This window comes from Scylla paramamosain, chromosome 36 (genome assembly GCF_035594125.1).
Source record: "Scylla paramamosain isolate STU-SP2022 chromosome 36, ASM3559412v1, whole genome shotgun sequence".
Classification (NCBI taxonomy): Eukaryota; Metazoa; Arthropoda; class Malacostraca; order Decapoda; family Portunidae; genus Scylla; species Scylla paramamosain.
Genome location: NC_087186.1, coordinates 13127560 through 13152732, shown reverse-complemented (window position 1 = coordinate 13152732; position 25173 = coordinate 13127560). Strand labels below are relative to the sequence as shown.

At 41.4% G+C, this 25173-nt stretch overlaps 2 protein-coding genes across 4 annotated transcripts; one reads left to right on the top strand and one right to left on the bottom strand.

Moving 5' to 3' along the window:
- Window positions 1–284: 284 nt before the first annotated feature.
- Window positions 285–7990, bottom strand: LOC135091012 (dihydropteridine reductase-like). The gene is made up of 7 exons (XM_063988300.1): window positions 7969–7990; window positions 7191–7360; window positions 4359–4461; window positions 3997–4083; window positions 3607–3747; window positions 2955–3147; window positions 285–2491 (listed from the first exon to the last, which is right to left on the bottom strand). The coding sequence occupies exons 1-7, from the start codon at window positions 7973–7975 to the stop codon at window positions 2389–2391; spliced, it is 804 nt and encodes a 267-aa protein (XP_063844370.1). The 5' UTR covers window positions 7976–7990; the 3' UTR covers window positions 285–2388.
- Window positions 7392–24902, top strand: LOC135091010 (golgin subfamily B member 1-like). Of its 3 annotated transcripts, none has more exons than XM_063988297.1 (14): window positions 7392–7666; window positions 11507–12131; window positions 12299–12403; window positions 13074–13184; window positions 13894–17194; window positions 17663–17843; window positions 18194–18296; window positions 18624–18746; window positions 19065–19301; window positions 19602–19727; window positions 20026–20151; window positions 20695–20832; window positions 21169–21317; window positions 21522–24902. In XM_063988297.1, the coding sequence occupies exons 2-14, from the start codon at window positions 11574–11576 to the stop codon at window positions 22693–22695; spliced, it is 6432 nt and encodes a 2143-aa protein (XP_063844367.1). In that variant the 5' UTR covers window positions 7392–7666; window positions 11507–11573; the 3' UTR covers window positions 22696–24902. The 3 variants fall into 3 exon arrangements, with proteins under 3 accessions (XP_063844367.1, XP_063844366.1, XP_063844368.1); XM_063988296.1 differs by lacking the exon at window positions 7392–7666 and adding an exon at window positions 10689–10741; XM_063988298.1 differs by lacking the exons at window positions 7392–7666; window positions 13074–13184 and adding an exon at window positions 10689–10741.
- Window positions 24903–25173: the final 271 nt, after the last annotated feature.

The window sequence follows — 25173 nt, the reverse complement described above, 5'->3', positions numbered from 1 at the left end:
AACCTGCTTATTGAATAATGTGCCTTATGACGACACAAACAATAACTGAGAAATATTTCTATATACCAGATGCTGAGACATAATATCATTTTCTTTTTTAGGAGTAACTATTGTACGCACCATTATATACGTATACGCTGAAGCCCAATACATTAATCCTGCTTACTCATGAAGACTCTACCATGTCAATCTTCCCCCACTCAATTACTCGACATTATGTAACTTACCTGGCCTCATTTGTTGCTATTTCATAAGACTTGTACTTGTAGGAATAAAAACACCAGTAAATATGCATCCATTTATTTAAGCCAAAATGATTATCCAATATTGCACACTCAACTTTCCAGATATTAGAAGGATCAGTAGAAGGAGAGAGAGAGAGAGAGAGAGAGAGAGAGAGAGAGAGAGAGAGAGAGAGAGAGAGAGAGAGAGAGAGAGAGAGAGAGAGAGAGAGAGAGAGAGAGAGAGAGAGAGAGAATTTTTGGCAGTGGCTGTTGTGCTGGTCGTGTATGTTGATGCTGAGGGAAGCACTTATTCAGCACTGCACATACACATACAAACACACATACACCCCATTAAGTCAGCTGGATCACAAAGCACAAGCTGAGGAGTCAAATATTTAAGTATCTCATCTGTCTTATCTCTGAATCTTATACATCCTTCCACTCTTACCCAATCTTCCCAAGGGATGCAACACTAAGTTCTACAGAAGACATGTTAATTTTTTCCTCCTTCAAGTTTTCCAAGTCATCATTTAATATTTTCTTTGATAATACATGTTGGGAAGCACTATTTTCTTAAATGATGCACCACAAATCGGAATTAGTCACCATAAAGCTTCTCTAAACTTTAACAATTAATTTTCTAAAGTATCACTGTTAACAATTCCACAGACTTATAAAAATAGACAGGGAAGCACTTTATGTGTTACTGTCTGGCATAGAAGCACTTGTACATCTTCCTATCTATTTTTTGCTCCTTTTCCTCGCTTAGCAAGAAGGAGCTGGGAAGCACGGTACAAAAATACATCTTGGGGTATTTGTCATTTCAGGAAGCAGAGGCACTTGAGGGTTGGGTCACCAGGACTAATTATTGAACCCTAGGGAAGCTGTGACCTCAAGACTCATCCCCATACTTGCTAGAATGGGTAAAGCATTGCACACTGAGGTGATCAGGACACAGGGGCAAGAATGAGAGTGAGTGAGAGTGTACAGGATTGAAACTGAAGAGTGAAGTATGAGGAATGTGTCCAAAATGTTTTAAACTAAATGATACAAATATCTCTCCCAATGGATCTTAAATGTATTCAGAAACAAAAGTAACAGCACTAAGAACACCCCTTAGAGTCAATAAATATCTGACATGATCAACATATACAATTTTGCACGAGGCAGAAACATTAACACTGGCCTCCTCTCGCAGTAACAAGCTCTTGAGAGAAAGGAGACATTTTTGATATTATGCAACAACAACAATTACTGGTAAACAAGAACAACAGGAAGTACAGAGCAGGCAGAGTTAAGACCCACATCTCCATAACAATAACAAATAAAGACTAAGCAAGGAAACCCAAATATTTAGCACTGACTTGTGATATAATGAACAAACATGAAATGCCACTGCTGTTTATGAATACTTAGTAACTCCATCATCATTGCTACTCCTAATTCTTAAGCTTGTAACTTAAATATTAACATCTCAAAACTGATATGTAGAACAATGGTGAAAAGTTAAGTATGATGCCGCATTCACTTCCATCATGCTTTGCGTTTCAGTCTTAAGTTCTCGGATAACTGAAAATCTCCTTACAGAAATGACAAATGAAAGTTTTAGCAGATCACTGGACTTGAGACTGAGGGAAAGCACTGAACACAGAGGAAGTGAGTGCTTAATGTTACTCAACCTCTGACCATGAACGCACCATCAAGCAGACTACTGTCAAATAATCCATTCACTATGATAATTGTGCTGCATGCATAGCTGTCTTTAAATGCATCAAACAAAAAGTAGAACTAAATACAATTAAACTGAGCAATACAAATGAAAACTCCTCAATCCCACAATGTCCTTAAGTTAAGTTTGTGCTGAAAATAATCACTTGGAAAATGTGATGCAGAATAATACATCTCTTCTCCGACACACTGTAACTTAAACAAAGAACAAGGTGACCATGAACAACAGTCTCAGCAAAGAGGAGAGGAACACAGGACATTAGGTACGGCAGAAGACAAGACTAACAAGGGAGAGTGCGAAAGCATGGTAAGGAGTCAGGCTTGGTGAGACGGGCTGGATGCCGTGAGTCAGTCTGGGTGGTGGGAGAGTTCCATTGGATAATGCGGAGGAGTCAGACTGGGTGTTAAGGAGGACTTGGGCCAGATGGATGTGGAGTTAGACCTTAACCACATCTGTCTTGTTATCCTTGGTGATCAGCTTAACAAGACTGCCTGAAGTGGGCCTCTCCTCTTGTCCACTTATCCACTTGTGAAACAGCCTGTTGGAAGAGTGCAGAAGGTAACTAATCTTTACTGTTTGCTGAGATGATCCATGAAAATATAAACTACAAGACTCAAAAGTTATCAACTGTGTAAAGGAACTCTCTTTTCTCTCTCTCTCTCTCTCTCTCTCTCCAGTACCTGTCCATTCTGTTCATCCATTTCACTAGTGGCCTTCCTATCTCATTTCCACCTTCCAGTTTCACTCAACATTCAATCTCTTCACAACTCATTCATTTCAATAACATGGCATTTATCTGTGAAGCTCATTTAACCTTAAATTTTTTTCCCTACACTTTTCCTGTCTGGATTCATACCCTTTACATTGTGTGTGAGGAATTCATCTACATTCCCTTTGCACACACACACACACGTCTCTGTCATTATAAAATTATCATGTACTTTTGGAAATTATAATCAAAGTGTACAACATCAAAACCAACATGATGGGGAAGCACTCACTCAGCCACAAACTCCAGGGTTGTCCACTTCGAGAAATCTGCCCCAGACATCCACTTGCGGTTCATTGGTGTGTCGAGGGTTATGGGCAGGATGGCAACAGCTGTGGCACCCTTAGGCATACCAGAGTTTTCCTGACCAAGACTCTGTGTCAACTGGTGCACGGCAGCCTTGGCCAGACCATAACCAATCATACCTGACCAGGAAGATATCATGTACTCAGTTATCTTGGAGTAAAATGAATGATGACTTGAAAGACAGGAGAAGAATGAAGGAAAGAGATCTATATAAATATAAATATCAGCAAGAAAGAAAAATCTCTAAAATGAGACAAGACATTGATTTTAGAAAAGAATGAAAAAACAGGTACATGTTTAGTGATAGAAAAGTCAAAACCAATAATCATTCAGGACTTGGAGGTCACCCTAATCTAAATAGCAGGTGTCAAACTTGCAAGTGTACAGTGAGTGTCCCCTCTGTTGTGTAATTCCTAGTGGTGGTCTCTCAATGCTCACTGCTTTCACATCAATTTCTCACCAATTCCATGATGCTTCAAAAGGAGACATGATATACATAAAGAGGAAAGATAGACCTACTTAACTGAGAATCAAGGAATGTGTGAGTGTTATGTGGTATCATGGTATGTTTAACTCACCTGCCGTGCCTGCCAGTGCTGGCTCGGCCCCAGTGAGGGAGACCAGACCGCCCTCCTTCAGGAAGAGAGCAGCGGCCTGTGCAGTGATTGTGGAGGACCACACACTCTGACTCCACATTGTCTCACAGCTCTTCTGGAAGTCTGTGTTGGGAAAACATTAAAAATAACAATGATGGCAAGTTCATTCTGAGAGACAAAAACATCTTTCTGTGTTTTATGATCAACAGCACTCCATGTGTATTAAGTATACTTTCTCAAATTCCTGATTGCCATGAAAATATCTATCCTTTTGAGAATACTATATGAATATATCAATAAACAGCATATAATCATCTGGCATCCAGTGTAACAAGCACACAACAGCTCAGGTGGTTCCATGAGATGGCTCACCCTTGCTGGCAGCATTTCCTCCGGCCCATCCACCAGCCACATTGATAATGGCGTCCACCTTCTCATCACCAAGACAAGCCTTCAGCCCTGCATGGTATATGGACAAAATTAATGACAAGAAAATATATCATTAAAAGCTAAGAGTAAAAAAATATATAGAAAGTCAAGAACTCAAATGAAACTTAATGATATCCATGAAAGAATTAAGAGAAAAGAGTAATGACAACATGAAACATTTTCTTAAGATCAGAGAATGTAAGCCCACAGTTATTTTTTTAGCCAAGAAGAGACTAGCATGACTGGAGTGGGAAATTCAAGTGAGATATGCGGCAAGTGACCACCTTAGCCCCAGTGTGCCTCACCCTCAATGACGGTGGTGGTCTGAGTGGCCCAGTTGTCCTCCTTGGCCACCACCACGCTGGAGTCGGCGTCTTCATTCTTCACAAGGTCAATGGTTCCCACCCACTGTAGGGAAAAAATCATAGATAACATACATCAATGTTTAAGGAACTCAGCTCATGCTCTGAAACACTGAGAGAAAGATGTATAGGATGAAACTATGAAAGAGCAGTAGCTGGAGACTCAACACACTACCAGACATTCAAGGTTAAGGTAGAAGAACCCTTAAAAACTGATGCATAATCACCACTTTGATTTTTAACTGTCTTTGGCCACTACCAATTGAATTATGCAGAAATTTACACTTGATTTGCATCACTCAAACAATGCTAACTCGTGGCTTGTTATGCAGTAATGTTATCTCCCCATCAGTGACATGAATATTCAATTTGTTATCACCTAGTTTAAACAAGATTCATAATGTGTGATAGGTGGTGTGAGGGAAAGGAAGGATGGTACAACTATTCCCTGCTAACTGACCCCACACTACTGAGTCATCCATTAAACACAGCTATTTTCTCTAATTACAGCAATGAATATAAATGAGTGTCTTACAACAAGCTGCTGCACCATGGGCAAGGAATATTAATCTACTGGTATGTTCACAATGTATAATAAAGCAAAATAACATGATAATGGAAAATATACCAGACAAGATAATAAAAAATGCAGAGGAAGAAAATATATTATACTTAATAGTGAGAAAAATAATGATGATGATCTTACTACTACTATTACAATTATTATTATTACTACTACTACTACTACTACTGTAATGTATTAACTTTGAAGCTACACATGCCACTCCAGGTAGTATCTCTACAATCAGCAGGATGGTTAGGGTTACTGGGGAGAGGCTGTGGTGGTGGTGGTGGTGGTGGTAAGACAACATCCTGGGGCAGTAATTCAAGGTCACCACTTGCCCACCACCACTTCCAGCAGTCCAGCACTCCCTCCTCCACACTGATGCCACATGACATTGGTGTGATGCTGACACTCAATGCATACTTCATTCTTTCCTTCCTTGTGATCATTGATCTCCTAAACCCTCACCTCATTCCATCATTTGACATTATTTTGTGGCACTGTACCTCAATCAATTATTTTTTTTCTCCTCACCTTTTCTTCTATTCTCCCTATCATCACTGATCTCATAAACCCTCACTTCACTCCACCATGAACCATCCCTCTATCAGCATTCATAGTATGCAAATGGAATGTCATTCTGACAATACTTTGACTTGAGTAATAAAATGGATTAGTTTTTCCACTGAGTTACCACAAACCTCTCTCTCTCTCTCTCTCTCTCTCTCTCTCTCTCTCTCTCTCTCTCTCTCTCTCTCTCTCTGTCCTTATTTTGATGATTGTTTTCTTCAGTGATAAAAAAAGGCAAATAACTAGAGCTCATAGGGACTACCTCTATTTTTTGTATCTTTGATCATTATCATAAATAATTTTTAATAGTCGTATCCTCTTGTTTTCCATGGAATAACTCACAGCACAGTACACAATAAAGGAAAGAGGAATGTTGCTGCTGTGTGGAGGGATGAAAACAAGTTTACTGTGTGTGCAGATTTACCTAGTGGTAAGGTGTGTTCCTGTGGTTCTGTCTCTGTATGTATATTTGTGTGTGTGTGTGTGTGTGTACACGTGCACATGTGCTTGGCATGTTAATGTTTGTCTGAACTTTACACATGCAAAATCAAATAAGAGAAAAGCCAACACCTCCATAAAATAAATATGCCTTTTTCAGTATGACAGCATATCAGTAAATGCTTTCCTTCCTTTATTAAACAAGTGTAAGTCAGCAAACAAACCCACTGTCTACTGGTGTACAGAGGTGGCTGTGAGAGTGACTAGCATGGTGAGATGAAATATGCATGACCTTGAATGTAGCCAGAGATTGGCTGACCTTGACTGTCCAGCGCCCACTGTGACTCCAACGATTAATTGACCCCACACTCCACCAGAGGCGTGGAGCTGGGGTCTGGGGCACAGATAACACACAAGTACAAGCTGCTAAGATAATGATGCACTGCTGCCTGATAAAGCTAAGATAGGCAGATTCACAAAATGATGCAAACCTTTATTTTATGGTAAATATAACTGTATACTTTACTGTTATATGTATGACCTAAAGTACTATGGGCCAAAACCAATAACACCTAAACTGAAACTGGCCAGAACTTCAGTTGGATGAAAGTAATACAAAGTTAAAAATGGGTTGAAAGTATGTCAAAAATAAAAATAGCTGAAACTACAACTGGCCTGAAGGATTGTTGGCTGGACTAAAAAAAGCAAGAACTAAAGTATTCCATCCTAAAATAAAAAAAAAGGGCTAAATCTACAACTAGCTAAGCATTATCACGTCAAAAAAGTATTATCTTGGTAACTGGAATTACACTGCCTCCACACACACACACACACACACACACACACAAGCTTAACATCAAATGACAATGTGGTAAATTTAACGGATCATAAGAATAAGCAGTAGGGTGTGGTGACAAAATCCGTGATGCTGAGGAGAGGACACGAGCCTGGAGGCGGACGCAACATGAATAACAATGTTGAATGCCAACAATAAAGACGTGATGAATGACATTACCAACTCATCACAGCAACTCCGCAACACTCCCAAAACCTTTCACAAGCCATGACATTGAGTATTTCTGTAACTAAATATAAAGTGAAATCTCCCTTGACAACCGATCGATAGCATGCAGCAGGCAACTCAGGGGAAGAGGAATGGAAACATGTCATACCAACACTTCCATTCTTCTTTTTATACTCACGAAATTATTAGCTTTGAAATGCTTCACTACCACGGATCCCAAGGCGCCACGTCCCCCGTAAACGATGACCTTCCCAGCTGACATGGTGAAGTGGAGAGGATGGAGTGCTGCACGTCTTCCCTCTGTGGAGTCTGGAGCGGGTCTGAGACGGGCAGGCTGCCTGCTGCCGCCTGACAAATCAACCAGTCAGTGTGTCGCCTCTATGGGTGGTGTTAGTACGTGTCTGTTTCAACTCCCAGCCTGACAGAGGTTTTTTTTTTTTTTTGTAACCACGCCTACACAGTGGCTGCCAAGGCTTACCCATGAGTTAAACCTTCTTTAGTTGGTAATGAGGAAGGCATGGGCTCTAGCAGTGGACACCCAAAGGCAGCAGTGGGTGAAAACAAGCAAAATAAAGAAAAGTTTGGCTGTGATAAAGTGCTAGACAGCATAGTGACGAGGAGGCAGGCACCACCATCATCACCACCACAGGGAAGGTAAGGTCAGGAAGTGTTAGAATAAATTTAGGTAACTTAACGTAACTTTTTAATGAATAACTGAACAATCCACGGTTTTAACTCATTTTAACGCATCTCACCTAACCTCCAGCACAATAAATCCCTGTGTCAGCCTCGTCTCATTGCTAAAAACCGTAAAATTTAACTTAATGAAAATGTAAACAATCTGGGTCATCTCTATTTATCAGCCATTATCTATCTTATCTGTGAGTGTTTTAAACCAGTACTGTCGCAAAGCGGAGCCACATGACCAGGCTTTAATATCCGCACGTTAGATATACCTGCCATTACTTAGTTTAAGTTTGGTGAGGGTTTAAATGAGTGAGAAGGGTTGGTTGTCCCCTCCACTGGCCCCCTCCACCGCCATCTTGGATAAGGCTCCCCAGCCCCCTCTGGTTCCAATATTATTTTTTTTATATTTCCTAAGTATTTTATTTCGGCTTGTAGCTAAGATTTTATGGTTTGTAAAAATATTTCGTTGTTTTTTAAGTTATTTGAGCGCGTGTGTTGCGTGAAAAGTGGTGATTCTGGCGTTGTTTTTGTGTAAATAAGAGGGCTGTTTTCGGCGTATTTTTTTACGGTCCCAAAACTAGATTTTTTATTTCAGCCTGTACTAGGTTCCTATTGGTTTTAAAAAATAGTTAGTGTTTTTTTAAGTGTATTGCCGTCCCGCTCAGTGAAATGCGTGCACCGTACACTTGTTTTTATTCGTGTTCAACTTCCAATAATATTGAATTTTTTTTCGGTAGATTTTTTATTTGTGCTTGTAGCTCACTTTAAATGGTTTTAAAAAATAGTTCAGATTTTTTAAAGTGTTTTCCGTTAGGTTTAAGCCAGAATGGGTGGATATTTGAACGATTTTAAATGGGGCGAAGGTTCCAACAGTTTCCAGATACTTCTTTTTAAATATCTTTAATACTACTGCGTTTTGAAATGTGTTGTTATTTGTGGCATTAGTTAAAATGTGTGGCAAGTCTGAATTTATAAAGCATTCCTGTCTAGCTGCGTTTTTTAGAGGGGTCATTTTCAAAATGAAATACGTACGTACGTAAATAACGGTGGCTGTGACGTCATCAACCCCCCGTGACGTCACAAGTCCCCCCCATCCGTGACGTTATCAGAGTGGTACCTTCCCTAACTCCCTTCCAGTCCCTCCCAGTAAATATTCACTGTTTTTTTTTTCAAGGTATTTCAAGGTGTGTGTGTGTGTGTGTGTGTGTGTGTGTGTGTGTTGCCTTATTTTTCGTTGTACAGATAGTGATGCAGTGTGTGTTGCTTTGTCTTTCGTTGTACAGATGGTGATGCAGTGTGTGTGTGTGTGTGTGTGTGTGTGTGTGTGTTGCCTTGTCTGACGTTGTACATATGCTTATGCAGTGTGTGTGTGTGTGTGTGTGTGTGTGTTGTCTTTCGTTGTACAGATGCTTATGCAGTGTGTGTGTGTGTGTGTGTGTGTGTGTGTGTGTGTGTTGTCTTTCGTTGTACAGATGCTTATGCAGTGTGTGTGTGTGTGTGTGTGTGTTGTCTTTCGTTGTACAGATGCTTATGCAGTGTGTGTGTGTGTATGTGTGTGTGTGTGTGTGTGTGTGTGTGTTGCCTTGTCTGACGTTGTACAGATGCTTATGCAGTGTGTGTGTGTGTGTGTGTGTGTGTGTGTGTGTGTGTGTGTGTGTTGCCTTATCTTTCGTTGTACAGATGCTTATGCAGTGTGTGTGTGTGTGTGTGTGTGTGTGTGTGTGTGTTGCCTTATCTTTCGTTGTACAGATGGTGATGCAGTGTGTGTGTGTGTGTGTGTGTGTGTGTGTTGTCTTTCGTTGTACAGATGCTTATGCAGTGTGTGTGTGTGTGTGTGTGTGTGTGTTGCCTTGTCTGACGTTGTACAGATGCTTATGCAGTGTGTGTGTGTGTGTGTGTGTGTGTGTGTGTGTGTGTTGTACAGATGCTTATGCAGTGTGTGTGTGTGTGTGTGTGTGTGTGTGTGTGTGTGTGTGTGTGTGTGTGTGTGTGTGTGTTGTCTTTCGTTGTACAGATGCTTATGCAGTGTGTGTGTGTGTGTGTGTGTGTTGTCTTTCGTTGTACAGATGCTTATGCAGTGTGTGTGTGTGTATGTGTGTGTGTGTGTGTGTGTGTGTGTGTGTTGCCTTGTCTGACGTTGTACAGATGCTTATGCAGTGTGTGTGTGTGTGTGTGTGTGTGTGTGTGTGTTGCCTTATCTTTCGTTGTACAGATGGTGATGCAGTGTGTGTGTGTGTGTGTGTGTTGCCTTGTCTGACGTTGTACAGATGCTTATGCAGTGTGTGTGTGTGTGTGTGTGTGTGTGTGTTGCCTTATCTTTCGTTGTACAGATGGTGATGCAGTGTGTGTGTGTGTGTGTGTGTGTGTGTTGTCTTTCGTTGTACAGATGCTTATGCAGTGTGTGTGTGTGTGTGTGTGTGTGTTGCCTTGTCTGACGTTGTACAGATGCTTATGCAGTGTGTGTGTGTGTGTGTGTGTGTGTGTGTGTGTGTGTGTGTTGTACAGATGCTTATGCAGTGTGTGTGTGTGTGTGTGTTGCCTTGTCTTTCGTTGTACATATGCTTATGCAGTGTGTGTGTGTGTGTGTGTGTGTGTGTGTGTGTGTGTGTGTGTGTGTGTGTGTGTGTTGCCTTGTCTTTTGTTGCACATATGCTTAAAAAAAAAAGATACAGTTTGTGTGTGTGTGTGTGTGTGTGTGTGTGTGTGTGTGTGTGTGTTGAAAATGTACGCGCGCGCGCGTATTCCCCTTCAATCTCAAGTTCTCTACTGAAAATCTATTAAAATCTGCTAAGTTTTGGAAAGCGGCTGTCAGTAGATCAAGAATTTATGATCAAAGGAAAACGCGAATGAAAATGAATGGAGGTTACTCGACTTATGACTATAACTATACCGCCTTTGCCTCTGTCTGAAGAGGCAAAATGAAGGGGCTCGATACTTGAGTTTCCCATTGAGAGCTTTCGTTCTCTGAAAATATTTTTTGTTTACAGCACAAAGTAAACAGAGTAGGAGGCGTCAGTGGGAGGTGGGAGTACCGGGCTCTTGGTAAACTTATACGTGTTTCTTTGTCAGGTGCACCATTACCTCACAAAATTATTCATGGTCGTGATGGTTTGTTACGTGGATGGATGTGAAGGGAGGCAGGGGCTGGTGATGGTAGATGAAGTGTGATGTGGAGTTATTACTTGTTATTTTGGGCTGTCCTAAAGGCAAATGACTTTCAGGAGGTTTCGAGCTCACCGAGGTGGTAGATGAAATGGTTAAATGAATTAAGGCCGTATAGATGAGATAGGTAGTGGTGAAGGAAATGTTGGTGTTCTTTTCTAACATTTCCTCAGGGTTAATGTATAAAAATTAAGGGAAAGGCAAGTGGAAAAAAAAAGAGGTAGGGAAACAAATTTGATCTTGTGGACTTCATCATTGCCCAATGCTTACCGATTACTGGTCGTTAGTGTAGTTAATCAGAAGAATGAGGGAGATGGAAAGAATTAACTACCTTGTTCATTGCAAAAGAATGAAGCTCAAAAATAATTCCCTTCCATAGATAAGATTAGTATAGGTAATCAATGAAGTAAATTTTTCATGAGTTACTTCCCCACAGTTATCAAAATATTTTGTAGTAACTAATTATTTAGGATACATGTGGTCTCCAGCCAAGCACAACTACATAGTGTATAACCTTAATCCTGCATGAATAGTCTTGGATATGAAAATGTGATTGTGACACAACTGACACAGCTGAAAATTTACAAACCTAGCTGACAACCTAAAGAGAGCTCATGTCTCATTCTTACCATTCTCCATTTCAAGCTTCCACAGACACTGGAAGGCAATGTGGAGGTCCATGGCGGAGGAAACTTGAAAATGTGGGGAGGAAATGGAAGGTAGTGAGGATGAGCCAAGTGAGGACAATGCTGGTGGTCCGGACAGACACTTTGCAGGGCATTATGAAAACAGCCAACCAGAGGAAGAGTTTTCATCAGAAAGAAGTCTTGCATCATCACCAGAAAGGAGTGGAAAGTTCAGCTGGCCCTGCAGAAGTAGAGAGGCTGCTGACTTTGATTCAGAGGAGCCATCATGTGACAGCCACACTGTAACATCACAAGGGAGTCTTAAGGTAGGCAGCAGAAGATCTCTCAGAAGAGAAAACAGCATGGCATCTCACAGGGGACTGAGGAGACATGACATCATTCAGGATGATTATGAGTTGGATGGCAGTTCAGAAGGGGATGGGAGTCACAGAGGGCGAGCAATGTCAAGTGAGGAGGAAGTCACAGATGAGGAGGCAGCAGAGGGGACAGTCATTGAGACCAGCTGTGATGAAGCAAGTTTTAATACCTCTATCTACTCGTACAAAGAAACTGCCAGCTCTTCAGAACTTTCAATTGATCCTGTAGTGTGGAAAAAGTTCAAGTTTCTCACATCTATATTGAAGGTCAGTTTCTATTGTTTACTAGATCTATTTTTAAAGACTGTTTGATATATTATTATTTGAGAATACATTGTAATAAGAAAATATACCATGGTGATGCTGATCCTTTAAGAAATACAATTAGGCAAGAATCTACACTCATATAGTTTCACTTGGCCGTGCATCTACAGGAGACACAACATAACCTGCGGGCAATGGACGACCTTATCCTGGAACACCGTAGGCTTCAGGGTCAGCCAGCTGCCCTGCCCCACCCCTCCCACACCCTCCACCAGGTTTGCCTCTGGTTTTAGTCTGGTCTGGTTCTGCCTTGTCTTTGAAATGTAGAGAAAGAAATGAAGTGATTTGTGAGAAAACTGTATGGCTGATTAATTAAAGCTGTGTATGTGTGTGTGAATGAGTGTATGTGTTTGTAAATAACTCTAATAAGGAAACATTTGATTGTGTAATTTCCCATAGAGTAAATTAGTAATTTCTTATTGATTTGTAGTTTTGCTTTTTTGTTTACTTTGCAGTTGGGTAGCAGCTTCAGTTCAAGTTGTTTATCTAGGTGTCACTCACTCTGTGTTTACTGTAAGTCTTCCTTGAAAATATCCTTCAGGAAAATACTAATACTTTATGGTGTATTATAGAGATTGCATGCTGTTGTCATTTGAAATATTAACAGCTTTGTAGATTAGTCTCAGTCTGAGATTATATTCATTCCAGTGAAAAAAAAAAATCTGTGGGTGATAAGGAAAAGCCCTTTTAGTGATCACTAGATAAATAACATCACTGAGCCTCACTGAGCTGGTGTAATATTTGCTTCTTGCACACACACACACACACACACACACACACACACACACACACACACACACACACACACACACACACACACACACACACACACACACACACCTGTACCAGCACACACCTGCCTACTAACCAGTGTATCGTGTGCAGGGGCTTGGTGAAGGGGAGCCAAAGACAGACGAGGCCAAGCTAGAGGAGATTTTGAGTCTCCTTCACCACCTAACTCACACCCTCTCCTCCTACGAGCAACATCCCCTTCTGGTGAGTGTGTTGCTGCCCCCTCCTGCCTTCAACACTATTTGATACTTACCATGGAGTATCTAATCTCTCTCTCTCTCTCTCTCTCTCTCTCTCTCTCTCTCTCTCTCTCTCTCTCTCTCTCTCTCTCTCTCTCTCTCTCTCTCTCTCTCTCTCTCTCTCTCTCTCTCTCTCTCTCTCAGAACTTTTTATGTTTTTCACAACCTTCTGTATATTTTTAACATCACTGTCAGTATTTCTTTCCCATTTTCACTGTGCTTTGTAATTCTGCTGCTATTGACCTCATGTCTCTGTTCATTGATTCACATTCTGCTATCATTTGTATATGAAACTTAGGTATCACCCTGTATATCCATCCATGTAGTTTTCCTTATCCTCATCATTATTAACCCAAACATTTCGTAAAGCAACATAAAACAGAACTCATTCATTGTATTGTCACATATATGTTGTGCAAAATATATCATTATGTCAAAAAAATATTTCTCTCTTTTACAGGTATGACTCCTACTTGTATAATAAAATGGTTTGGAACTAATTTTGATCTGATTTTGAAAGACATCACTGGTAACAAAATGAGTAGTTGAATAGTCAAAACCTTATAGTGACTGTAGTTTTATATTTGCTAAGTAAAATTATTCAGGGTGACTAAGATAAATGAACGAGTCTCACAGTGTCATTAGCAGTCAAAAAATTGTTATTATTACATCAGGCCTCAACACCTCAAGTACAAGTGACTGGCTCATCACTGCACCCTGATGGACCACCACTACCACCACCACCACCCCCACCACCACACCAGCAGGCACTTAGCTCCTTCTGGCCAGAGAGCAGTGTGAGGGATGTCAACATTGCCCTGCATCCTTCCTCCCCCCACCTTCTCAGCCCCAGCAAAGATACCACATTAGCTGAGAGTCACGAAGGAAAGAGCATTACCTTCACACCTTCACCAGTCCACAGTGCTGGGGTGTATGGCAGGGAGGGTAGCACATACAGCAATGGTTTCACACACAGCCCTCATACTGTTCCTGACTCCACTCTTGATGCCAAGATAATTCAGCACTCTCACCAGGAGTCCCCCAGGAAAGTGCCCTCCTATACATCTCCTCATGGCCCATCAAGCAGCAGGAATACAGATCACATGTCAGGATTATTGACATGTGCTGATTCCAGAGTTCACAAGAAAGATACCATAAATCAGACTGATCCACTTCTCCTGGTGCCAAGAGTGAGTGAGGAGCACCACTCACCTCATCACACTACAATGGGTTACCAAAGCTATCAGTCAGAGAGCCTCCAGGGCCAGGAAGTCCTTCACCACCCACTGATGAAGGAGACCAGATCACTGAGGAAGGAGATAGATGACATTATGGCAAGGAAGCAGGCTCTGGACTCTAGGATGCAGTCTCTCATAGCACACCGGGCCATGCAGAGAGAGCTTGAAGCTGTGCAGTTTGATGAACCCAAGAAGAGACTCACGCCGCTGACCAAGAGCAAGAGTTTAGAGGACGGTGAACTGCGGCGATCCAAGTCGAAGCATGGCAAGTACAAAGCAAGGAGCAAGAGTTATGAGGAAGAGAGCTACTTGAGGAGGAAAAGCAACTCACAGGAGACTTATCTCAGCATGATTAATGAAAACCAGGATGAATTTCCAAGTCTGACCATGGAGAGCATAGAAAATGATGACAAGATCACTGAGTTGCAGACGGATGAAGCTGACATACCTGGCCTTGGGGACAGCGGCCTCAGCAGTGAGATCAATTCCATCAATGCCACAATTCAAGAACTTGTGAGGGAGAACCAGCAGCTGCACAAATTCCTTCTGGGCATGACAAGTGAGTCTATACTTAAAGTTGATCAGGAAAAACTGGCACTTGAAGCAAAACTTCAGTCCTTGGATAAAGAGAATCAGTCACTTAAGATCTCTCTGGATGAAGACAAAGATCTGGACCACGGGAGAGCAAAGGCCCTCAAGGGTGTCACATTTTGCATTAATGAAGCCGATGAAGAACCAAGGGATGGTGAAAAGGAGGCAAAAGAAATTGGAGAGAGCAAAGCAAAGGAGAGAGAGGACCGTGATCATGCCTCGGAAGTACTAACATCATTGCCAAAAGTGGATGACATTGCACTAAAGAATAAAGAGACTGGTGGGGAACTTGAGAGGACCATTAGTGAGGCAGCAGATAGAACACTACAGTCTTCATCTCATCAAGAGGATGCAATAAACTCCCTTAAAGCTGAAATTGACCGCCTAACCAAACAGAACCAACAGTTGGTCAACATAATTGAGAAAGAGAGGCATGTTGAGACTAGCCAGAAAGATTCACCAAGGACACAAAAGAGCCAGAGTACAGTTGAAGAAGTCAGTGTTTTCTCTATGAGTGAGAGTCAGACTGAGCACAGCAGCACCATGAAGGAAATAGACAGACTGCAACAAAAGGTAATCAAACTTACTGAAGAAAAGAAGATGCTTGAGTTTAAGCTGAGCAATGAAGCTTCTGAGAGAGACTTTGAGAGCACCCGCCTGGAAGCTCGAATACAAATCCTCAGTGATCTCAATCAGAGTTTGACACAGAAGCTAACCGACAAAAGCCAGGTAGCCAAAACAGATAAGACTGAGATGTGTTGCCAGACAGACACACTTGATGGAGAGAAGGAAAGGGAAGGTGACAGCAGCAATAAATTAAACAATACCAGGGCAACATCAGTAGTGGATGAGACCACCACAGCATCACAGCATATATCTATCTCTCCCAATAAGCAAATAACCACCAGTGCAAGCAAAGCATCCCTTCCAAACAGTAACATTCCACTGCCCTCCATCACTACCAAGAAAAATGAAGAATACCCTGACAAGAGTAATGGAAAGCTTGTGTTTCCTCCCACTGCTGAAGAATCTTTTGCTTCTCGTCCTCATCTCAAGGATCTCCCTCTACACATGTTGAGTTCAGATGAAAATATTAGCACAGATGATGACAAAATGAGCCTGATAAGGACTCCTAGAGAAGACACACAGGTGAGTCAGCAGTCAGAGGTTTCTCCCAGGAGTGTGACAGAACCTTGCACTTCTGATGATGTTCCTGGTGAAGTGTCAGGGAGGAAGGGAAGTGGAACCATTTCAGCAGAGAGCATGATCAGTAAGGAATCCTCAGCCTGCAGTAAATATTCACAGGTGCAGCAGCTGGAGGCTCTAGTGGCCCAGAACAAAGTGATTGCCAGTAGCCTAAGTGAGCTCAAGCTGTTATCAAAGACTTCAGAAAGTAACCGAGAGTCAGCATTCATCAAAATCATGGAGGAGAATGTTAGAGTGATGCAAAACATAGGGGAGAAGCTTGCCTCTGCTGCACTGCCCACTGCCTCTGTAGAACCTGATGCCAGACTAACTCAGCTTTCCCACGAGAACCAGGACCTGAAATCATCCATACAACAACAGCAGAAGAGAATAGAAATATTGATTAACCAGAACAGTTCCCTTGAGAAGAAGTTACATGTTGCACAGCGTAAAGGTGAAGAGGCACAAGAAGATGCGGGAAGCTCGTCGGGCAGTGACGTGTCTCAGGTTCCAGAAGATGAGACACCAAGAGCAACAGAAGGTAAAGTGAAGAAAGGTATCAAAATCCTCAAAGAAATCCCAGGAGGTACAGCTATGGACAGTTTACCAAATGGAAAGCAAAGGGAGGATGTGGAAACTTCAAGAATGTCAGTAATTGAGAAAAGACAATCCACAAAACCTTCAAGCATCAATCAACCTTTGCCGTCATTGCCTCAAGATCAGTCAAGATCAGCATCTCTCTCACCAGACCAAGCAGGAAGCAGCAGGAGCCACCAGGAGGACAGTTCTCAGCACAGCGGTAGCAATGTATCCAGCAGGAGAGGGTCGCCAGACATGAGGAATGACACTGCCAGGGAGAAGAGGAAGAGAAGCAGTGTAGTGTTGGATCCAGAGACACAGAGGCTTCTTGATGCGCTGAAGAAGGAAAAGGAAACTAGGACTCGACTGCTGCAAGAGGCAGGTGGGTGGCAAGATAGTATTGTACAAATGTGATGTCATTGTTGTTGGTGGAAGTTATGAATTAATATTAAAATTAAAGTCCTTACTCTCGTATTTTGAACAAAGTGTATATTTTTATCTATACATTTTCCAACACGTGATCTTCCTAGCCTAGGCAGCATTTTTATAGTAGTATAATAAACTTCCATTGTGTATCTAAGTCCTGTATTCTTAAATAGTTTTATAAAGATTGCCTACAAAAACCACATAGATTATTGGTTCAGTTTTCATACTTTTTCCTTATTGGTAATTTAGAATTCATGTAACTATCACTAAAATAATGAAAACACTTTAAAAACCCCATTGACACCCATTGTACTCTGCTAAAAAAACTTAAAATAGGCATCAAAATAGGAAAATGTGGTCCTGAGAACAATTTGTATGAGTTTAAATTAAAGTATGATGTTGATGTGACTTTGTGCTCCCCTAGATTCAGAGAAAGAGACACTGCAGGAGCGTATTGTGTCGCTGGTGCAGGAGAATGACTGTCTGGCGGCAAGGCTTCAGGAGGTGGTGAGTGTCTCCAGGAACCTGAGTGGCCACATGCACTCCGTCAAGGACCAGCTGGAGAGGGTAGAGGCTGAGAAGGACAACCTGCACAGGAAAGTCAAGTATGTTCTGCTTTACCTGCTTCTGTTTATTCTCTCACACTTCTGTTTATTACTTCCATTGTTTCTATTCTCCTCTCTTACCTTTTGTTTGTCCTTGTTCCCTTCTTCCCTTATTCATTTTTTTGTCCTCATTTGCTTTTATAAATTTTCATCAGTTGTTTCTTCCTGTCATTTCCATTCTCACAAAATAACTTCTCTATACCTATGGAATGAAGAAGAAAGATGAACAGATTGGCCAGGTCAAAAATACTTAAATAGACAGATTGATAGATGGACTTCTTGGTGACTCATGGAGTGAAGGAGAATGACGCAGGGTGACTCAGTAAAGTGACTCAAGGGGTGTGACGCAGGTCGCTGGAGGATGGACGGGAGGACAGTTCCCTCAGCCTCTCGGATTCTATTGGCAGCTCTCGCCTCACTCACCGCCTCAAGGAGAGAGTCCGAAACCTTCAGGTATGTGTGTGGTGAGACCTGGTAGAGTATTGTGGCACATTTGTCTCTGTGTGTACACTTGGCTTTCAAATGATGGCATGAATGCCATCATTGTGTATAATCTTACCTGATACAGTCAAGTTTTGTACAGTGGAAATGTGCATGCTCGGTGGCTGAGTGATCAACAGGTGCACAAGTTCAAATCCTAGCCATGGTCTGGGCCAAAACTGAAGTCCTCTATTAGGTGACACTGTCCTAGCCTTGATTCATTAAAGAAACCCTGATATAAAAAAAGAAAAAAATATGTATGTTTATGACAGTAGAATGAAATTGCTGTCTTGTGGGCAGGATGAGGTGGAGCGAGGGTGGCAGGAGGCTCACCAGCGCACTGTGGAGCGGGACAAGGCTGTGGCAGAGAAAGAGAGTCTGGAGTACACCTCAAGCATTGCCATCAACACTGCCAGGAGAGAGGTGAGGCAGCTTCCTTCTCTGGTTACCTTGTCAGATTTTATAGCATCAGTTGAACATTTTCTTAGCTGTCTGTAGCTGCATTCTGTGTCATAACAGTTTCTGTTTTGAATTTTGTGTTATTTTCTAATGACGTTATATAATTAGGCATCTCTTGATTTTTAGATGTTATGGTATTTGTCTGTTTCCCTTTTCATACATTTTTAGTATGGTACATGTGGTCACTTTTGTCATAACACGGGCTTTCCAATAGTAGTAGTGTATATATTTCACTGACCAATGAAATGCGGATATTACCGCATCAAATGAATTTCTCAATAGGCTGAGAGTTTGAGGGAGCAGGTGGCTTCCCTCCAAGAGGATAAGGAGAAACGCTGGCTGGAACAGACAAACTTGCAAAATGAGCTGGAGAGAAAGTCGGTGATGGCTAAGGCTGCCCAGGAAAACCAAGCCAATCTCCTGGAGAGGCTGGTAGAGGCTGAGAGGAAGATTGAGGTCCTGCAGAATGATCTGAAGAAGGTTGAGGAACAGCTTTTGAAGGAGACAGAGGCAAGAAAAGTATGTAATTACCTATTTATATTTTACATAATGTCTCATCCTTTATACCATATTTTCTTCTAATTTATTTCCATATACTGATTGGTGACACATTATGTTTATGGTTACTAGTATATCATGAGTAAGTAGCTCCTTTTGATATGTCTTATATGACTGGACATCACAATTGTTTGGCCACCAGTTTAATTTATTATGGTGGAGATGGAATCTTTCTTTCCTTGTTTGAATATTAAAGATATGCACTTGATCAAAGTGTGGTTTCTATCAGTACACTTGTCAGTGCTAATTTGTGTCTGTTAGAGTGCAGTGACAGAGCTGGAGGAGATGAAGGCCAAGGCAGGTGCATCATCCCTTCATGATCATGAGGGAGAGAAGGCAGCCTCGGGGGGGGAGCAGCACTGGGCCAGCACTGTGGCTCACCTCAGGGTATGTCCTTACTCTTATTCACTTGTGGCTCATAAAGGATAGAGATTAATGTTTGTCAGTGTATTGATCTATATACCACACACACACACCCACACACACAGGCAGAAAAAAAAATAAAATAAAAATAAATAAATAAATAAATGAATGAATAAATAAAAATAAAAAATAAATAAAGTAAATAAATAGATAAATAAAATAAAATAAATAAATAAACAAATAAAAATAAAGCCACACAAAACAGAGGTAAAAAGAAAATGCTCCAACTGAGTGATCAAGTTGTTTGCTCTGGCACATCTAGAGTCAGCTGCAACAGGAACAGCTGCGGGCACGGCTGCTGGAGGCGGGGGAACAGGAGAGCAGTGGCCGTATCCTGAGCCTCCAGCATGATGTCCGGGATGCTCTCCAGGCCAACCAGCAGCTCCAGGTGAGGGATGCATCCTTACCACACCAGTCAAGGATGCATTTTTTTCCTTGTTAGTTTTATGTTTTTTTTATGTTTTTTCCTCCTCTTGTTTTCACCTCAGCGTAGGATCAGCCATTCTTCTTGATCACTTTTCTTTAAGTGTATCTTCACGTGTGTTAGTTTTGTTATGATTCATTTGTGTTTCAGCCAGCATGTGTTTGCTTTGTTTCTTTAATCTCCCACAGCACCTTGCACTGGTCTGCTGCTGCTGTGACAGGCTGTGTGTAGAATTACATATTTGTGAAACATTGTTATCTATGATCATTTATGTTTTTTTTTCATATTGCCAGTTTTAATTTCATTCCTGTATGATTTTACAGAATTGATCCTGTAGCATGTTGTAATATTTTTACCTAGAGTAGGAAAAGGTAGAAGGGTATTGTGGTAAATATTCCTTCTTCCCTGAGCTTTGGCCATGCATTAGTTGCAGTGGCCATTACTACTTTACTTATTCCAAGGCAAACAAAACACACATGCACGCTCACTGACTCACCTTTGATGTAGGACAAGTACAACCAGCTGCGCACCGCCTACCGAGCCAAGAGAGCCGAGAAGGCCAGCCACCGGGAATTGTCACAGCAGTACACAGCACAGGTGAAGGAGCTTGGTAAGACTACTGCTGCTCTGGAGGAAAACTTTAAGGTATGTTTGAGGCACAGGAAGGCTTGGTGTGTGAGCCGTTAACACACCTTGTCACTTTTCCTGTGTCTGTGCTTAATGTACTGTATCTCTCAAATTTAGAAGTAAAAATTTCAATGTTTTATTCGTAGATGTGGAAGTCAGAGTAATAAAAAAGTTAACTTACTTATAAGGGAAAATGTGTAAATCTAGGTTTGCATGTACCTGATCATTGAGTAGCACCCTTTTTTTGTATGAGGAAGAATATGAGAGAAGGATGTGCATGATGTCTACTCAGTATCATCATGTTGGTAACAGTGGCTTGGTTTTTCTCATTACTGTTCCCTGGGTGTGGCGCAGGCAATGCTGTGTGGCCTTGGGGAAAGTATTGAGGTGACTGTGGAGCTGCTCGCCTCCCATGTGTTCCTCACCCCCTGCTTGATACATCCTGGTCCGGCCCTCCACCAGGACCCGGAGGCATGGTTTGGAGCACAGCAGGGGCGCCTTAGGTGTGTGCTGTCCTACTGGTGGCATTATTTTTTTTATAACTTTTGAGGCTATTGATTGGTGTGTTCAAGGTGTATTATGTCAATGGCTAACTTTTCTTTTGATGCTCTATTTTCAGATATTGATTCATACAAAATATGGATGATGATATTAACTTAATATAAGGCACTAAGTCATGTTTGTGATAAACTTGTAATCAATTTCAGGTGGTTACAGAGCCAGCTCAGGAAACTCTGTCTTCACAACTGGAAAACAGGAAACCTCCCAAGAACCTCAAACCTTGACTTGTCTCACTTTGATTTCTCCATTAAGGAAAGTCAGGATTCATCCGTTGCTGCAAAGTTACACATAAAGGAGGCGGTAGGGCAGCATAGGCAGGTACCAAGGTCATGCAAGACACAGCATTCAGGAGTGAAAATGGATGTCCTTTCTGAGCTGTCTATCCTGGACGAGAGCAGGTCCTACACCAGCACGCCCGTCAGGAGGAGGTCAAGTGCCTCAGATATCTCATTTAGTGCTGTGTCCTCACCAACCAAACTTGGTGGTGAGGTCAAACATTCCACTCCTAAAACTGTACTTCAGTTAGGGGAAGTTAAGGTTGGTGTGACTCCTCCCAGTGGCACTTTTATATCCCGGGTGTCCCAGAGCCTGGGGGTGCATCAGGGTTCTGTGTATTTGAGTGAGGCTGAACGCATTTTGACAAGCCAACAGAAGGAACTGTCAGAAACCAAATATAGACAGTACAAGACTCTAATTCATAGCCTCCAGCAAGATCTAGACAAATCTACAGTTCCATCACCAAGCATTCCTTCCTCTTTGTTCACAACCCCAGAGAAAAAAGTTGCAAAGCTTTCCCAGGACTTACTGGAGGACAATGACCAAGACAGTTTGTGCTCTGAGGTGTCCTTGATGGAGGTGCATTGCTCCCATGCCTCATCCCCTGCATCTGCCTCCCCCTCATTGGGAGAGTCTTCCACATCCACTCAAAACTCTTCAGGGAACAGTATTAAAGACTCACTTCCCACTTGCAAGAAATTGCAAAGTTCTCAAAATTCACTTGATGAAAAAAATAACTTGGAAGAAATAGCTTCTGCCAAGACAGATGGCAGCAGCTCTCAGAAACATCCAAAGGAACACAAAGATGCCATAGACAGCAAGCAAACCTCTAGGTCATCTTCCAGGACTTCTTCTATCAGGTCTCCCTCAGAGGATGGAGGCAGCATAGTGAGGAAGGCTGGTAGTGAGGTGGTCCCAAGCAGCCTGAAGGAAGACCAGCAGAGTTGTGGTCTGGATGTGGACAAGGACAGGGACAGCTGGGAGGCTGAAGAGGATCTGATTCGGATGTTGGTGGAGAGTGAGGATGTTGGATCACAGGGCTGAGACACAAGCTGAGTGTGTAGTGGCATTCATGAGGGCGAGGGGTGGCAGGTGAGGTGCCACATAAAGAAATGCAAAGAAAGGTGAGGCATGTAAGTCTCTTTGGTACAGTTTTGCATGTTTCATTTGTTGACGATGAACAATTTTATGAGTTAGCTTGGTGTTGTGCTGCCGAGTTGTTACAAACTCACACTGAGTATAAATTTCCAAAGTTTCAATTGACTAAATATTTTATGGATTTTATTAATTTATTTTAGGAATTAGTAATATAGATATGTTTTATGTATTTATTGTGGATCTTATGGATATTTATTTTGGTCTTGACATGGCCTTAAGGGCTTCTGTGGAATGTTGACCTGCATCTGGTCCAGTCATCAGGTAGGTCAGATGTGGGTCATGGATGGGACTGTTGTGGTGCAGCAGGGATGTACCAGGTCTGCTGCCAGGTTCTGATGCAGAAAGACTCTGGTATACTGCACATCTGACCACTGCACAGTGTGGTTGATGAGGATTGGTCTCCTCCCCTTAGAGGAGATGATGTGAGGGAATGCTCATGGATGGGAGTGTGATTGAGAATGTCTGTTTGTGTGTACCTTGTCTGGCCTATCCTTCTTTGCAGGAAGTGCCAGTTTGGTATACACGTAGATTACTTATCTTTTGTTTTGTATATAGTAGTTGTTATTGTGTTGGATATTATTACAGTGCAAATCATACTTTTAATTTGATGGAGTACAAGTCATTTTCACTTTATGAATTATATTTTTTAAGTTCAGTAGATGAAAAAATTAAGTTACTTTTATTTAATTGAGCAGCTCAGTAAGGAATAAGTTAGAATTTTATGTGGACACAGGGAGTGATCTTGAGATACAAGTCTTCAAGAAATCCACATGGAAACAGAAACTTAGATAAAATGGACATGAAAATTTTGTATCTGTTAGTTTGGTTATCAAACTCCTAAGTCCAAGATATATTTTTGGTGTAAAGAAAGGGTTGTGTTCTTGTATGCTAAGAGAAGCAGAGTCTCAAGGCAGCACAGAAGTGTTGTAGGTGTGGAGCAGCTCCAGGGGTCTCCAGATGCATGTAAAGTTAAGTGGTGAACCACTGAAGCCTCCCATGCATTTAATGGCTGTAAGGTTTATCATACTGTTTCTGGGAAGTGGTTGTTTGAAATAACTGCATTACTGTCAGATCTCAGGGGTAGTCTTTTGCTGCATAATACCAAAAAATCATGACATTTTTTAGTACATTGTCAATATCTTTACTGATGATATCACCAGATAGAAAATGTTCAGGGGATGCATTCTTGTATATTCATCAATACTGAGAGGGAAAGGGTACATTTTTTTTTCTGTATTGACTGTTAGGAAAGCTGTGTTTTATCTATAAGTTTCAAAATCCATCCATGACAATAAAGAAGAACTGGGTGACTGTGTGGTTCAGTCACTGCAGTGCTCACCTTGATGCCCACAGGTTGTGGGTTCAATCCGTCTCACAGTGGGAGAGGCATTGCTCTCTGATAATCTTGATGTTGTGATGTTGCAGCGCCATAATTCAGTTCAGTGTTAATTTCCATGACAGTCAACAGTATTGTGTTCATAGCAGTAAGGAGCAGCAAGCAGTCTGCTTTAGGTAGCACACATGCTTTACATTTAAGGAGCACTAAGTCAGTGTTATAAGGTACAGGCCTAGCAAATGATTAGATGTTAGCACTTTAGTATGTATTGAGTACATTATTTATTGATTATTCCAGTAAGAAATAAAAACAAAAAAAAAACTGCTAAACTCATCAGGATAAAAGGAAAAGTTTCTAAGTTGTGTTGTTGATAAGAAGAGAGTGAAAGTGGCATGTTGTTGTGAAGCATTGAAGGTAGTTTTTCCTTGTACATGTGATTGTGATAACTATTTCATTCCCTCCCCTTGTACCTGAGATTTAGTGAACAATGCATTCCGTCCATATTGTTGTGTGGTGAATAGATGTTCATTAGTACTGTTGTCTCAATCATTCTTGTGCCGGTTTTGCAGAGAGAGAGAGAGTGCTACTGGCAAATTTCAGTGACAAAAGTACGTATGTATTTTATGGCTTATAGTTATTCAGGCAGAGATAGTCATAAGATGTCTGAAGTAAGCATTGTAAATGTATCTGTCTAACTTGTGTGAACTGAACGTATTTGTGTAATAATGACCTATGGAATGAAGTGGTTTATGACAGACTTGTTTTGTATTCACTTAGTATTCCCTCCTTGAAGTATTACAGGCTTGGATTTCAATGTATGTCAATGATAACATTTTTCTCTCCTTATGAGTGATATATTGTCCTCCTGATACATTTAATAATATTTTGATACATGAGTAAACACCAGTTACAAAGTTAGGATTTGTCTTGGGAACCTCTCCAATCATATAAGATATTTTCTAGTGTAATTATGTGTTTTGTATTGTCTAAGCCAAGGGATTATTATGTGTATAGATCTGACTTGCACT